General features: G+C 41.0%; 1 protein-coding gene across 3 annotated transcripts in view; it reads right to left on the reverse strand.

Moving 5' to 3' along the window:
- csmd3b (CUB and Sushi multiple domains 3b) overlaps positions 1–17,594 on the reverse strand; it is a 1,935,846-nt gene that overhangs the window by 237,626 nt on the left and 1,680,626 nt on the right. For all 3 annotated transcript variants that reach the window (XM_087986040.1, XM_087986041.1, XM_087986039.1), the window contains one exon: positions 1,090–1,206. In XM_087986040.1, the coding sequence (XP_087842166.1) occupies positions 1,090–1,206 (117 nt within the window). The remainder of the gene's footprint in view (positions 1–1,089; positions 1,207–17,594) is intronic.

Consider the following 17,594-nt stretch of genomic DNA (forward strand, 5'->3'; position numbering starts at 1 on the left):
GTTTGAGTAACAGGTCACATGAGTTGCTTCAAACTGCAACTCTGCAGTGGCAACATGAATAAATGTTCACCACTGACAAGCTGCTGTTATAATGCCAAAAAGACATTCTGCTTACTGCACAAATTAATTATGTGGTATGCAAATTTTAGTGTCAGTTGGTGGATTGTATCAAACAACATGTCCTTTCCACTGTACAGAATAGGCAAGGTACTAACTGTATACAACTAAACAGTGCTTGTGAAATGCAAACTACAGTGTCCAACATCAGATCTGATCCCAGAATTGAGCAACATTCATTAAATAATTGCAAAGAATTATACTGACAAAGAAGTTAAGATTATTAGACAGGCTTGTAGTGTAGCACACGTGTGTGTACTGGAAGCAATATATATTAATATACAGAGCTCTGCTCTTTGCAGGCAGAAAGAACATGTACATGCACTGTGTCTGTTTCAACTCCATAAAAGAGGTGACGGCCATTCACTGGCTCATTTCTCAGAGTAACATCTTGCGCAAGCATTGTCAACCTGCCTGATTTCAACAAAACATGATAGTTAATTGTCAATCATCACCTTACTGGTGAATTTTCTGTGGCAACACCATTGCCAATCAGAGTCCACTTGCCAACTAATCAGCACTTTTCTCTCATACAGTACAAAAGTTGATTCCAGTTTACATTGGTATTTCTTGTGCATTGTGCTGAAGAGTGCAAGATGAAATGATTCACCAAAATGTATCTTTTTTTCAGTAGTGCTCAAATTCTAGTACTAGTAAGCAGCAATTGCTTTATAAAGTCACATACTGCAGTAATTTCCCGTAATTTAAACCTAAGGAAACCATGAGAGATGCAAAACATAAATTAGTTTGAAATACTAGAATAAATACAAAACAAAAAAAAATTAGCACATACTAAGCAAAATAAAACATACCCCTCATTTTAGCCATTAGCGTTGCTCTTTGTGTATCAAGCTTATTTTAGAGAAATACAGTCAAGATCAACATTTCAATATCTATAAAAAAGTATACTGACAACACAAACCATGTAAACTTCAAGTCATTTAGTAGATAGTGAATGGTAACTTCACTTACCAAATTCTCTGGAGACAGTGATAGAATAAATACAGTTGTGCCCAGTGCTATAATTTCTGGGGTAATTTGGTGACAGTACAGTACCATCAGAACCTGTGGATCGACTTCCACATGGAGCTGAAAGATAAATTAATATTTCAGAAATATTTAAAAATTGGAGTTCTGTTGAATAAAAGTGAAATACACAGAAAACTGCACAGAAGTGTCATTTTCTCTACACAAAAAAAAAATCAAACATTTGCTTTGCTTCCATTTTCAAGTCTCAAAAATAACCCTTTATTGGCCTCGGAACTCATCCCTTTGTTTCAATAACATTGGTCTACTTCCACTGGTAATGTTGAGTGTTATGGCAGTGGATGCTTTACACAGTAAAAATGTTGCTATGAATTCTAAGTATCTTCCAGGCTTGAAATTCCAAAATATTCAGAACTAAACCTGTTCAATTGTAACAAGACAAAACTAATCTTTCTTTAGTTTTAAATCAGAGGCAATTTTGATCATAGATCATGTGGAAAGCCTTAAATTGGTACTAAACTAGTTTGAAGAAGGAAGGAGCACCATTGACCAAGCAATGGCCTAGTGGTATTATCAGTGGGCTGTTCATCCAGAGATCAAGACAATGTGCTAAGAAGCTGTGTTAAATCCTGTCATGGCAAATGGTCAAAATTGAATTCAATGAAAATCTTGAATTAACAGTCTAATGATAACCATGAATCCATTGCCAATTGTTGGGGGAGAAAGAAGTCTGTTTCACTAATGCCTTTTAGGGAAGGAAACTGCCATCTTAACCTGGTCTGGCCTAAAGCCTTAAATTGGTGTGAAGCTAGTTTGAGGAAGGAACTAGACTACGTGTTGAGGTAGCCAAAATTAAAGTTTAATGTATTTGATAAGCTTCATGGAATCAATACAGCCTTTCCATGTTGTTTAAATACCCTTATACGCTCACCATTTATTCAATAAACTATCTATTTTTATGCAGCTCAGTTAAGAATTCCCTGCTGTATTGTTACATGCCCAATGATGTTCAGTTTGGGTTCTGTGAGGACCATTCAACTCCTGACTTGGGAGCCCTAGTCCTGGATACTCTTAAGGTTAACTTGCAAGTTGAGTTGATAGTTAGCGAGGCAAATGTAATGTTGGTGTTTATTTTGAGAGGACTAGACAACAAAAGTAGGGTGGTACTGCTGAGGTTTTATAAGACTCTAGTCAGATCATATTTAGAATATTGTGAGTATTTTTGGGCCCCATATCTCAGGAAGGATGTACTGGCCCTGGAACAGGTCTAGAGGAGGTTCATGAGAGTGGTCCCAGGAATGAAAGGCTTAACATAGAAGAAACGTTTGAGGACTCTGGGTCTATACGTGATGGAATTCAGAAGGATGCGGGGGGATTTAGTTGAAACTTACAGAATACTGGATAGAGTGGATGTTGGGAAGATGTTTCCATTGGCAGGAGACAGTAGGACTCGAGGGCACAGCCTTAGAATAAAGGCAAGACTCTTTTGAATGGAGATGAGGAGAAACCAGTTCTGCCAGAGAGTGGTGAATCTATGGAATTCATTGCCACAGAAGGCTGTGGAGGCTTGGTTATTGAGAATATTTAAGACAGAGGTAGACAGGTTCTTGATTGTAAAGGGGATCAAAGGTTACGGAGAGAATGCGGGAGAATAGGGTTGAGAAATGTATCAGCCCTGATTGAATGGTAGAGCATTGGACTGAATGTTCTAATCTCTGCTCCTACGCCTTATGGTCTGACCTCATCACAGCCTTGGTGTAAACATTGACCAAGTAGATGAATTTAAGAAGTGAGTTGCAAGTAACTGCCCTTGAGATCGAGGCTGCATTTGACTGTGGCATTAAGGAACCCGAGCATAACCTGGAATTAATGGGAATAGGGGAAAACCTCCACTGACCAGAGTCAGACCTGACAAAAAGGAAGATCATTGTAGCAAGTGCACAGAATTATTTCAGCTGCAGGATTTCCTCAGGATAATGTCTTTGTCCTTTCATTTTCAACTGCTTCATCAATGGCCTCCCCTCCATCACAAGGTCAGAAGTAGGGATGTACACTAATTTCTGCACAATATTCAGCATCATTCATTACTCCACAGACACTCAAGCAATGCATGACCAAATGCAGCAAGATTAGCACAAAATCCAGGTCCAAACCGACAAGTAACAAACAATATTTACAACATATAAGCAGCATCTCCAAGAAGTAAAAATCTAATGGTCAGACCTTGACATTTAATGGCATTACCGTCACTGAATTCCCCATTACCAACATCTGAGGGTTTACCATTGACCAGGCAATGGCCTGGTGGTATTATTAGTGGCCAGTTAATCTAGAGACCCAGATAATGTTCTTGGAACCCAAGTTCAAATCCTGCCATGGCAGATGGTGGAATTTGAATTCAATAAATATCTGGAATTAACAATCCAATAATGACCAAAACTCCATTCTAAATTGTTGGAACAAACCTATCTGATTCAAAATATCCTTTAGGACAGGGAACTGTCATCCTTACCTCATGTTGCTTACATGTGACTCCAGACCCCATAGTAATGTGGTTGATTCCTTACTGCTGTCTGGACAATTAGGGATGGGCGATAAATGATCAGTGATGCCCTCATTGTGAATGAATAATAAAAAGATACTGAACTGGACTTGCTATGTTAATACAGTGACAACAAGAGCAGATCAGAGGCTGGGAATACTCCATCAAGTAACTCACTTCCTAGCTGCCCAGAGCCTGTCTAACACCTACAAGGCACAAGTTGGGAGCATGATGGAATGTTCCTCACTTTCCTGGATGGATTCAACTCCAACAAAACTTAAGAAGCTCAACACCATCCAGGACAAAGCAGCCCGCTTAATTGGGACCACATCCACAAACATCCACCCCCTCTCCCATTGAGGCTTAGTAACATCAGTGTGTACCAAGTACACGTAATGCCACAAAACTTCATCAGTGCTCTTTAAACAGCATCTTCCAAACTCATGTCCACCTCTAACTAGAAGGCCAAGCGCAGCAGATGCACCATAAACTGCAAGTTCCCCTCCAAGGCAGCTCATCGTCCTAACTTGGGCACATATCTCTGTTTTTTCATTGCCATTGAGTCAAAATCTTGGAACTCATCCTCCTCCACCAAGGAAATTATGGATCAACTTCTATCATGAACTGCAGAGATTCAAGAAAGAAGCTCACCACTACCTTCTCAAGGGCAATTTAGGGTGGGTAATAAATACTGGTCAGTCGGCATATTACCAATGGATGGATGCTCCATTGGTTGACAAGGGCTGAGTACCAGTTACCACATGACATCCTCCTAGCAGATTGCAATGTGACATTTTATTTTGGATATTCTTTAACCTACCTCATCTTCCTCAGTAGTAATGAGCAAACAAGAAGGAGGTAAGAAGAACAGAGAAAGAGCTGGTCAGGGGAAAAAAAGTGAATCTACTCTTGGAGCAATGTGGCATAGCCAAGGTGCTGCATTAATACTTTAAATCCATCTTCAACAGGGATACGTTGCTGCCGAATTCATACAGAAAGAGGAGATAGTTAAGATACTGGATGGGTAATTAGTTGACAATGGGCCACCTCCAGAATAACAGAAATGCCTGCTAAGAAATTGAAACTAGCTCCCAATGTTCCAATGAGGAAAGATTAATTCATACACCTCTTTTTTTAATCTGCCTTAGTTGGAGTGCAATTTTTTAAAATATAAATTCTTTTGAGCTCAGAGCTATATTACGCAATTAAAATGTAGTACTAGTCAAAACTTTGGATTAAAGGTTTTCTTAAGTCAAAGAAAGAACAAGTTTGTTGTTTACAAAACCCAAGAAAAATAACAAAACACAATCTTAAACATCGGAATAAAGTTTGAATGAGGTTAAGGTCTAGTACAAGAGATCAAGAAAAGGCAGTAAAAAGTTCTGAGAGTCTTTCAAGTGTTAGGTGTTAACATAGAACCCTTATAGGCAGTCCATTCAGCCCATTGGGTCCTCACCAACTCTCCAAAGAGCAGCCCACCCAGACCCACTCTATCCCTGTAACCTCACATTTCCTCACATGGCTAATCCACCTGACCTGCACGTCCCTGGAAACTATGGGCAATTTACCATGGCCAATCCTGTACATCTAACCTGTACATCTTTGCACTGTGGGAGAACACCGGAGCACCCGAAGGAAACCAGCATAGACACAGGGAGAATGTGCAAATTCCACACAGACAGTCGGGGGATTGAACCCAGATCCCTAGCACTGCGAGGCAGCATTAATAGTCACTGAACCACCATGTTGCCAGGTGACTAACATGAGGCCATGGTAAATGAGTCAACATTCTGTATCCTCATCAGCAGCAAAACCTTGACTAAGCTTTGAGATCTTGATGAATCAAATTGGTGGAACATTTACCAAAGAGGATTGTTTTTGCGAGCCGAAGAGAAACAGGGAAAAAAGAAAGCAAGCCTTCTTGTTGTGATTTTATCAACTGATTATCCTTTTGAAATATCAAGTTTGAAGCACTTACTATGTTCCCATGTCTGGCTTTATTGATTTTTGAGATGGATCTTCAGGCAAATGATTTTTATCCCAATAGTCTAACTTCCAGAAAGGTGTAAACCTTTCTGCTAAGATAGAGATTGGAGTTTCTTTGTCTTTTTGTGATTATGTTCATTTCGGTTAAGATTAATTTTTGGTTTCATAAGCTTATCTCAAACTGAACAATTGACCACTGCAGCCATCTTAAGCCATCAGATATGTACTAGAGTGTACCCTCCATGACTCTGGCCATAGGTATTCAGTATCAATGGAAAGGTGAGAGGGAGATGAGATACTTCAACCTTACTAGGGGTGCCCCTTGTCAAAGATAAATGTCACAGGCATTTACAGAGAGGTGGAGTGATGGACAAGCCTTCAGTACTATTGCCAGAATGTTGTCAGGGACCATATGCTTTCCAGTATCCTATGCCTCCAAACATGTCTTGATATCACATGGACTGAACAAAATTGGCAAAAGACTGCTATGTGTGCTGCTGGGGATCACTGCAGGAGGACAAGATGGACCATCCACTTTGCACATCTGATTAAAGTTTGCTTTGAATACTTCAGCGTTATCTTTTGCACTGAGCTATTGGGCTCTCACATCATTGACGATGGGGAATTTGCAGAACTGCCTCCTCCAGGGAGTTGTTTAATTGTACATCACCGTTCATGACTGGATGTGGCAGGATCACAGAGCTTATATCTGATCTGTTGGCTGTGAAATCTCTTAGCTCGCAAAAAGAATCTTCTTATCACATGCTGCTGTTGCTGTTTGCCATGCAAGTAATCCTGTTCAGTAGCTTCATTTGGGTGACACCTCATTTTTAGGTTTGTCTGGTGGCTGCTTCTACACTCTCAATTGAACCAAGGTTTATCTCCTGCCTTGATGTTAATGGTTGCGTGGGGATATTCCTGGTGATGAGGTTGCAAATTGTGTTGGAGACCAATTCTGCTGCTGCTTATGGCCCAGTCTCATATTGCTATATCTGTTCAAAATCTGTCCCATTTAGCATGGTGATATTGCCACACAGCACGATGGAGGATCTTCTCAATGTGAAGGCATGACTTTGTCTCCACAAGGAATGTGCAGTGGTCACTCTTACTGAAACTGTCATGAACAGATGCACCTGCAATTGGCTGCCTGGTCAGGATGAGGTCCTCCAAGGGTTGGTCAATCTATTTCCAGCTGAGAGAAGTCAATGAGTGGCAATCAGTAGGAGATTCCCTTGCCTAAGTTTAACCTGAAGCCATGAGACTTCTTGAATCCAAAGTCAATGTCCAGGGCTCCCAGGGCAACTCCTCCTGACTGTATCCCACTGTGCCACCACTCTGCTGGGTCCATTCAGCCAGTGGGACAGGACATATCCAGGGATGGTGATGGCGGTGTCTGGGACATTTGATTCCGTGAGAATGACTATGTCAGGCTATTGCTTGACTTGACTGTGAGACAGCTGTCCAAATTTCAGCACTAGCCCCCAGATGTTAGTAAAGTGGACTTTGCAGGATCAGCAGGGCTGTTTCTGCCATCATCTCTTCGGGTGTTTTGATCGATGCTAGGTGGTCCACCTGGTTTCATTTTGTTGTTGAGACTTCTGAGTAATTGATACAACCGAATGGCTGACTAAGCCATTTCAGAGGGCAACAGAGTCAATCACATTGCTGGGAGTCTGGAGGATGGCAGATTTTCTTTGCTGAAGCGGATTCTTAAATCAGATGGATTCTTGGTTCCCGATAGTCTTTATTGAATTCAAATTCCACCGTGATGGGATTCAAACCCAAAACAAGAACTGAATGTTGGGACTAATACTCTGGCAAATAACCACTTGACCATTATGTCTTCACATTGCTGTCAGGTGTTTCTGTTATCTTTAGGGATGCTTCCTGCACTGTAGTATAATCAAAAGAATAACTGCTGTGTTCATCTCTGCCATGCTTAACGCACTGTCAAATGATCCTTGATAACATTAAGTGAAAGTACACAGTTGTCAGAAAGGGATGCTTTAGCCCTGACAGTCTTCCCCTTGAACTTCCAGGTTATGCCCTCACAGTAGTTACTCTCACACCTGGCTAGGCAAGCAGCATGTACGCCATGTGAAGCAGGATTGCTTTGGTTCTTGAGAGAAGAGCTTCTTGTCACCCACATTGCAGAAGCTAGGATGCTGCATTACAGCTGAGCCCAGCATTATCCCTGCCTACACATAAGAGTTCTCCTTACCTCATGGAAACTGTCAATGTGGAGAAAGTGAGGACTGCAGAGGCTGGAGATCAGAGCTGAAAATGTGTTGCTGGAAAAGCGCAGCAGGTCAGGCAGCATCCAAGGAGCAGGAGAATCCACGTTTTGGGCATGAGCCCTTCTTCAGGAATCCTGACCTGCTGCGCTTTTCCAGCAACACATTTTCAAATTGTTAATGTGGCCTTGCAATGAAGCAGCTGTTACATTTACCCCTTCCACTGAGACAACTGAAGCAATAGCAGCATATAGTACTTGGCTGTTTTTTGGTCAATACGAGAATATCTGAAACTGTGTTTATTTCAGTGACTTGCAGAGTGGAAGGCCAACCAATAATCACTCCAAAAGTCTTCCTGTACTGCATGTGATTCCTATTTCTCCAATGAACCTTTGCCCTGCCCCAGTTTTCGCTGAACCCTTTATGTGATCATCATTGATTCCATTTGATCCCTGTAACACCGATTTTTAAGACCAGAATCCTTTGCTGACCCAGCACTACCCTGACATCAAGCTCAGCGTGACCATAACTCACCTTGATTGTTATTCTGAGATCACCCAGTCCCCTCCTCTATCAGGCTATACCCTATTAAATTCAAATGCACCTTGTGACAGAGCTACTGAATGCAAAAAGGCCAATGCCCAGACTTAAGCTGGCTGCAGTCTTACTGATGCCACGCTCAGGATATGGGCACACCCAGATTATGAACCAACCTCTAAAGACCATGGCTCATCTGGGATTGACTTTGTAGGATATCCCCAGTTGGCTGCAACCCAGCTCACAGACTTCTTTGTAAGGCATCTCTGAGTGACTGACCAACAGAGCCTGGAATCATTTTGCTCTAATTCCAGGAATGGCTGTGTCCCATTCCCATTCTGTAATGTTGTGGTTCCATGGACTTATACTGGATGAACATGCACCAGCTCTATCACTGATTCAGCACCATGGTGTGCAGTGTCATGTTCCACCTTCTCACATTAACACTTCACCATTTCCGAAACCACATGCTTCTTCCTTGGTTCTGTTCTAAACTGTCACCTTGAGACAAAACTTGTGAAGCTGGTGTGTTGTGGTTCTGCAGCTAGGTGGAATGATGGGCCAGGGACATATTTTACCAACATCACTACAAAGATGCCTATTTTAGCTGTTAATATTATGATTAAAGTGGAAACAAGAAGCAGGGAGAGGTTTCAGTCGAGCCAATGGAAATTATGCACTCAGAATAACTGTGGTTGAAGACCAAAGTTGCCAAAGGCCAGATGCTTGGTTAATGCAGTTGAATTTCTGAAATGTCGAGTGTCTCTATCATGCTGAGGTTATTTGAAATCATAGAGTCATAGAGTCATAGAGATGTACAGCATGGAAATAGACCCTTCGGTCCAACCCGTCCATGCTGACCAGATATCCAAACCCTATCTAGTCCCACCTGCCAGCACCTGGCCCATATCCCTCCAAACTCTTCCTATTCATATACCCATCCAAACGCCTCTAAAATGTTGCAATTGTATCAGCCTCCACCACATCCTCTAGCAGCTCATTCCATACACGTACCACTCTCTGTGTGAAAACGTTGCCCTGTATATCTTTCCCCCTCACCTTAAACCTATGCCCTGTGGACTCCCCGACCCCAGGGAAAATACTTTGTCTATTTACCCTATCCATGCCCCTCATAATTTTGTAAACCTCTATAAGGTCACCCCTCAGCCTCCGACGCTTGTGAAAACAGAAGATTTTCTGTTCAGCCTGTTCAGCCTCTCCCTAGAGCTCAAATCCTCCAACCTGGCAACATCCTTGTAAATCTTTTCTGAACCTTTTCAAGTTTCAGAACATCTTTCCAATAGGAAGGAGACCAGAACTGCACGCAATATTCCAATAGTGGCCCTAACCAATATCCTGTACAGTCGCAACATGACCGCCCAACTCTTGTACTCAATACTCTGACCAATAAAGGAAAGCATACCAAACGCCTTCTTCACTATCCTATCTACCTGCAACTCCACTTTCAAGGAGCTATGAACCTGCACTCCAAGGTCTCTTTGTTCAGCAGCACTCCCTAGGACCTTACCAAGAAGTGTATAAGTCCTGCTAAGATTTACTTTCCCAAAATGCAGCACCTCTTATTTATCTGAATTAAACTCCATCTGCCACTTCTCAGCCCATTGACCCATCTGGTCCAGATCCTGTTGTAATCTGAGGTAACCCTCTTCGCTGTCCACTACACCTCCAAATTTGGTGTCATCTGCAAACTTACTAACTGTACCTCTTATGCTCGCATCCAAATCATTTATGTAAATGACAAAAAGTAGAGGACCCAGCACCGATCCTTGTGGCACTCCACTGGCCACAGGCCTCCAGTCTGAAAAACTACCCTCCTCCACCACCCTCTGTCTTCTACCTTTGAGTCAGTTCTGTATCCAATTGGCTAGTTCTCCCTGTATTCTATGAGATCTAACCTTGCTAACCAGTCTCCCATGGGGAACCTTGTTGAGCACCTTACTGAAATCCATATAGATCACATCTACCACTCTGCCCTCATCAATCCTCTTTGTTACTTATTCAAAAAACTCAATCAAGTTTCTGAGACATGATTTCCCATGTCAACAAAGCCATGTTGACTATCCCTAATCAGTCCTTGCCTTTCCAAATACATGTACATCCTGTCCCTCAGGATTCCCTCCAACAACTTGCCCACTACCGATGTCAGGCCCATTGGTCTATAGTTCGCTGGCTTGTCCTTACCACCCTTCTTAAACAGTTGCACCACATTAATGTTAAAGTTAACTCTGCCAAGTTGTGTAATTCAGACAATGCAAATATGTCAACATAAATTTATGAACACCTGATTTTGAGAAATTCATCTACCATCAGAAGGGGGAAGACTTAACTACTATTTGTTGGTGAAAGTCTGAATGTTAGACTCTCACGTGATTAAAGCATCATGCTCACTTTTAAATTTGCCAGTTCAGGAAGAAGCAACTTATGTCCTTGACATTGGTAAGAGTACATTATTTGCTCATGAAGTTGGTATTATATTTGATGAGGGGAGGTAGTGTGGGATCGAGAGATCTGCTTCACGGATTGAAGGTGACTGTCAGTGATGTCTGTACAGCATAACGTAAAAATATAAGAACTGGGAGCAGGACTAGGCCATCTGGCCCCTTGAGCCTGCTCCACCATTCAATAAGATCATGGCTGGTCTTTTCATGGCCTCAGTTCTACTTCCCTGCGCTCTCATCGTAACCCTTAATTCCTTCATTGTTAAAAAAAAATATATCTTAGCTTTAAATCCATTTATTGAAGTCGCGTCTTCTACTTCACTGGGCAGGGAATTCCATACTTTCACAATCCTCTGGGTGAAGAAGTTCCTTCTCAATTCGCTCCTAAGTCTGCTCCCCCTAATTTTGAGGCTATGCCCACTTGTCCTAGTTTCACCTGCCAGTGGAAACATCCTCTCTACTTCTATTTTATCTACTCCCTTCATAATTTTGTATGTTTTTATGAGACTCCCTCTCATTCTCCTAAACTATTCTAAATATAACCCGAGTCTACTCAGTCTCTCCTCATAAACCAACCCCCTCACCTCTGGAATCAACCAAGTGAACCTCCTCTGCACCCCTCTAATGCCAGTACATCCTTTCTAAAGTAAGGAGACCAAACTGTAAGCAGTACTCCAGGTGTGGCAACACCAGCATCCTGTACAGCTGCACCATAACCTCCCTGCTTTTAAACTCAATCCCTTTAGCAATGAAGGTCAAAATTTCATTTGCCTTCCTAACTATCTGTTATATCTGCAGACCAACTCTCTGTGATTCATGCACAAGGACACCCAGATCCTCTGAATAGCAGCACGCTACAACTTTTTAACATTCAAATAATAGCCCTTTTTACTATTACTCCTATCAAAATGGATGACTTCACATTTATTAGTATTATATTCCATCTGTCAAACCTTTGCCCACTCGATTAAAATATCACTGATCCCCTGCAAAGTTTCATAGTCCTCTGCATACTTTGCTCTGCCACTCATCTTACCGTTACCTGCAAACTTTGACAAACTACACATGGTCCCCAACTCCAAATCATCTATATAAATTGTGTATAATTGCGGTCCGAATGCTACTAGATTGCCAACCAGAATAGCACTCATTTATCCCAACTCTTTGTTTCCTATTAGTCAACCAATCCCCTAGCCACGCGAATACTTTACCAGTAACACTGGTAATCTTTATCTTGTGCAGCAGCCTCTTGTGCAGCATCTTGTCAAAGGCCTTTTGGAAATCTAGGCATACCACATCTACTGGGTCCCCGTTGTCTACCGTGCTTGCACCGTCTTCATAGAATTCTGAAAGATTAGTTAAGCATGACCTGCCTTTCATGAAACTATGCTGCATCTGCTCAACGGGACAATTTCTATCTAGATGCTTTGCTATTTCTCCCCCTCTATAGAAATTAAGCTAATTGGTCTATAAGTCTCCAACCTTTGTCTAACTCCCTTCTTAAACAGTGGTGTCATATTTGCTGCTTTCCAATCTGCTAGTACTGTCCCAGAGTACAGCAAATTTTGGAAAATTATTCCATAATTCCATGAAAATCCAGGTTATTCCTGCCATCTCCTTTATTACCCTGTGATACATTCCATCAGGGCCAGGAGACTTGTCTATCCTTGGTTCCATTAGCCTGCCCAACACTATCTCTTCCGTAATAATGATTGTTTCCAGGTCCGCACCTACCTTTATCTCTTTGTCAATTACTGGCTTGTTATTTATTCCTCCACTGTGAAGACCTATTCAATGCCTCGACCATTTCATCACATCCCATGACTAAAGTTCCCTTCTGATCAACGAAAGGACCAATGTTTAATTTAGCCACTCTTTTTCGTTTGAGATATTTATAGAAATTTTTGCTATCTGTCTTTATGCTATGTGCTAGTTTTTTTTTTCTCATGTTCTATCTTACTTTTCTTTATAGCTCTTTTTGTGGCTTGCTGTTAACCTTCAAAGCTTTCCCAATTTTCCAGTTTCCTGCTGTTCTTGGCCATTTTTGTATGCCTTCTCTTTCAATTTGTTAGCCGCTTATTTGCTGAGACACTCATGGCGGATTACCCCTTTTTCTTACAGTCCTTCCTTTTCACTGGAATATACTTTTGCTGAGCACTTTGAAAAATTGGTTTGAAAGTTCTCCACTGCTCATCAACTGTGCCACTATAAAGTCTTTTTTCTTCCCCAGTCTACTTTAACCAAGTCAGAAAAGCAGTGTCTCGGCAGACATTCTACTTTGTGGCTGTAACTTGTATGCCTTACAGGATATCTTTGCTGCAGCCTTTGGGCAGCACAACCAGTCAGTGGCTAGCACTACTGCCTCACAGTGCCAGGAACCCAGGTTTGATTCCACCCTGGACGATCGCCTGCATGGAGATTGTACATTCTTCCTGTGTCTGCGTGGGTTTCCTCCCACAGTTCAAAGTTGTGCAGGTTAGGTGGATTGGCCATGTTAAGTCACCCATAGCATCCAGTGATGTGCAGGCTAGGTGATTTAGCGATGGGAAATGTGGGGGTTACAAAAATAGGGTAAGGGGGTGCATCAGGGTGGTATGTTCTTCAGAGGGATTCTATGAAATTGCTAAGGAGTTGACAGTGTGCTGGCTGTCAGCTTAGATTTGAATGATACTGACATTACTGTTTCCAGCATTGTATCCACATCTTCTGACCATAAAGCTGCTGCTCACCTTCACTGCATTTCCAAACTGAGTCTGTTTATTGAGGCTAACCAACCTTCCCCTGCTATCCTCTGCAAAAGCAACTGTCTCTGTGCCCTGCTATATCATCTCATGGAACACCTCTGTGAAACGGGGCAAGTAGCACTCACCATCTCCCGCTCATCATCCTCTTTTGGCTCAAACCACGCAATGTGCAATATACAATACTGTGTCCCTTTAAATACAGATACTGCATTCATGTGTCTGAAACTTCTTACAGTCACCACCCAGCCTCCTCCCCGTGAAACAACAAATGCAAGGCAATCCGGAGGTGGGGTCTTAGTCAGTGCATCCCACAAAGAACAACCAGAAGGGCCCATTGCTTGGATTCCTGAACAGACACCCACTGTTGAACTAGGAACTGAGTTCCACAATCTACTGCCCAAAGCTGCGTTGAAAATCCTTCATGCTATTCACACTGAGAGAGGACAAATTGGCATCTGCAAAGAAATGGCTTTAACTCAGTACTGTAAATTGAGGCACACCAAAAAGGCTACAATCAAGGTTTAAAATAGTAACCCATAAAACATTCAGTAGCTGTAACATGCCCAATGGGCAAATTTGGCTTATTTTTCAAGTAACATATTTGGAGTTGCCCTGCAGGCATTCAAACAAGAATAGCCTATTTTAACAAAATCCTTCCTGAATTCCAGGTTAGTTACTCACTAAGATGTCACAGTCTGCACTGCCATTTAGGTGTTCCACACTGTGTTGCACGATCATGCTGGATTTGAATCCACTGTTTTGAAATATGTTGCACAGTCACACTGTTATCAATTCTCTGGCAAGTTGTTGTTTCGATTCTCTGCCCCATGACTTGTGGCTCAAACACATTTCATCAAGTTCAACTTTAAAAATCAAAGCAGTTTGACAATTTGTCTTCTTCTATATGAAATACATTTCTTGTTCAATTTACAAAATTGACATGCATTTTTGAAGTTAGTTTATAAATTCTTCACAAAACCAAGTATGCTCAACCCAAAAGGTTCTCACATCCCCTGTCACAAAGCCTATGTTCTACAGAGTTACAAATCACGCAACACTAATAACCAGATGTTGGGTGATTTTTAATTTTGTCCACCCCAGACTAACACTGGCTCCTCCAAATCATCTGTTCTACCAACAATGGTAAGAACAGTCATCTGTTGACATACCATTATTCCAAGTGACCTCGCTCACTACCTCCTCAGTTCATCGCTCCGAAAGCACAGATAAACTTATGCACATGGGTTGGAAGACCAGAACACAATCGATTATACATTTCTCTTAATAAATATATTTTAAGTGGGAAAGGTAAATTTAAAAGTGTATCTGTTTTAGGTCCTCTCTGTCCTGCTGGTGTTCCTTGCTGTGAGATCTTCATAATAATCATTGAAAACTATAAATAATCACAGAAAATGTTGAAAATAGTCAACAAGTTAGGCAGTATCTGTGGAAAGAAAAATAGAGCTAACATTTCAGTTCAATGAATTTTCCTCAGTTCTGATGGAAGGTTATGAACCCGAAACATTAATTCTTTCTCATCCTCCACAAATGCTCCATGTCTTTCTGAATATTTCCAAATTATTCTGTCTTGTTTTCCAGGTTTCAAGCACCTGGATATTGCATATTTTGCTTTTGTATTGAACATTACAAGTTTGGATTTTGCTATTAATCTAATATGAAAAATAAAGTATACTTGCCTTAAGCTTGTTATTAAACTATTTTCTTAGAGTTTTGAAATGTAATTTTAGGTTACAGTTTCACAAAGTGAATTCAAGTTCAGAATTACACTGTACAAACAAGCAAACAGATCAGAAAATAGTGCACTTTTCAATTGGGCAATGGCCACGATACAAACGTGCTCCTCTTTGTAACTTGTTTTCCAGCCTGGCTTGACACATGGACACAGATCATCAAACCGTTTTATTTGCTTCATAGATTCACTTCAGGAAGACATTTAATTTGTGAAACCATCCCATGTGGCTATCCACTTTCCATTAATAAGGTTGCTGACCTTTTCCAATTTGAAGTGTTTAAATGGCTTTGCTGATTACAATGCTCTTCTGAGGACAGGAGCTACCCAAAGGGAAATAACCAGTAAAAAGTAATATTAATACTTGGAAATTAATGCACTGTTTATACTTGACCTCCATTCGGAAATATACAAGACAAGTTGGACCGGTATGTCTCATTGATCAGTCTTTGTTTTCTTCCTGGATGTTGGAGCAGATGTTGGTCATTCAGCCCATCCAGTCTGCTCTGTTATATGATGAGATCATGGCTGAGAATTGTCATCTCTACTTTTCAGCTTTGTCCCCATCACCCTTGAATCTCTTCCTGATTACAAATCTACCGCTGACCAACAATCTAGCTATTGCAGCCCTCTGATAAAAAAACTTCCACAGATTCACTGCCATCTGAGAGAAAACAAATCTTCCTCATCTCTGTCTGAACTGGTCAATCCTTTAGATTCTCCCACAAGGAGAAACAAACTCTCTTGATTGCTGTCAAATCCCTTCAGAATTTTGTATATTTCAATGAGGCTATCTTTTTTTCTTTAGAGTCTGCAGTGTTAGGAATAAAAACAGAACATATGAAAAGCATTAACAGGATTGGATAAAGATAGATTGGTTCATGAAACTCAAAGATGGTTAAGTCTACAGCAGTTTTTGAGGGTGCACTTAATAGACTAGATAAGGGAGAACCAATGGCTGAGGTTTTCTTTTTGATTTTTAGAAGACTTTTGATAAGATCCTTCATAAAATAGTAATGAACAAAGTTAAAGCACATGGGATTTGAGGTTCTTTATTGGTGTGGATCAAGAATTGGTTGACAGATAGGAAACAAACAGTGGGACAAAATGGATCTTTTTCTGAGTGGAGGGCAGTGACTCGTGGGGTATCCCAAGAATCAATGCTTAGACCCAGCTATTCACGATAGGGAATGAAATGCAACATTTCCATGTTTGCTGATGACACAAAACTGGATAGGATTGTGAGTTGTGAAGAGGATGCAAAGAGGCTTCAAGATGATTTAGACAAGTTGAATAAGTGGGCAAATACTAAGCAGAGGGAGAAATATGAAGTTGTACTTTGTTACATAAAAGTTAAGTGTCATTTAAATACTGATACATCGTGAAATGTTGATTAAAAAAAGAACTAGGCTGTCCTTTTATTCTCTTCTACCGACCTCTCTCTTCCTGCACCAAGACCACCTACTTTCACCTCAGCAACAATGCCCCAATCCATTCATCCCTTACCTCCTCAGTCACTGAAACTCTAATATCCATTTCTTTATGATATCTGGACATAATTGTTTTTCCAAAACACTCCTTACCAACATCCCATCCTCCACCAACGTAAACAGGAAGCCTTCCAAATCTTTACTGCCCATGTCCTAAATTACACTAAACTCTAGTTATCTTATACACTTTATGGCTGTACATTAGCTTCTTATATATAAACAAATTAGTTTTAAATTCATATTGCTTTGAAATGCTTTCACTCTACTCCTGTAACCACCTGCCCTACAACCCACTAAAACACTGCATTCCTTTCATTTTGAAGTCAGGAGCATTGCTGATTTCAATTCTTCTAACATGGACAGCCAAGCCTTTGGCAGACAAAGCCTTGTTTTATGCAATTTCCTCTGTGAATTCTCTACCTCAGTCTCCTTTTCAAAATCTATATTGTTTTGACCAAGTTTTTGTCATACATTCGAAATCTCATTCTGCAGTTCAATGTCAAAGTTTGTTTAAAAACTCCTATGAGGCACTGTGGGAATGACTTACAAAATTAAAGGCATTACACCAATGCAGGTTGGTTTTATTAATATAGTTTTGTTTACCTCCTTTATCACTTAAGAAGACACGCATTAGTCATTTTAATGTCCTGTTCATGAGTTCACAGAACAGCTTTCTTCTGCTCCCTTAAGTACTATAATTTAATGACTCGAAGAGATTGCATTATCAGCAGAAAATTCAGCCACACTG

This window comes from Chiloscyllium plagiosum, unplaced genomic scaffold (assembly GCF_037043375.1).
Source record: "Chiloscyllium plagiosum isolate Xiang-an unplaced genomic scaffold, Cpla_swu_hap1 HiC_scaffold_4, whole genome shotgun sequence".
Taxonomy (NCBI): domain Eukaryota; kingdom Metazoa; phylum Chordata; class Chondrichthyes; order Orectolobiformes; family Hemiscylliidae; genus Chiloscyllium; species Chiloscyllium plagiosum.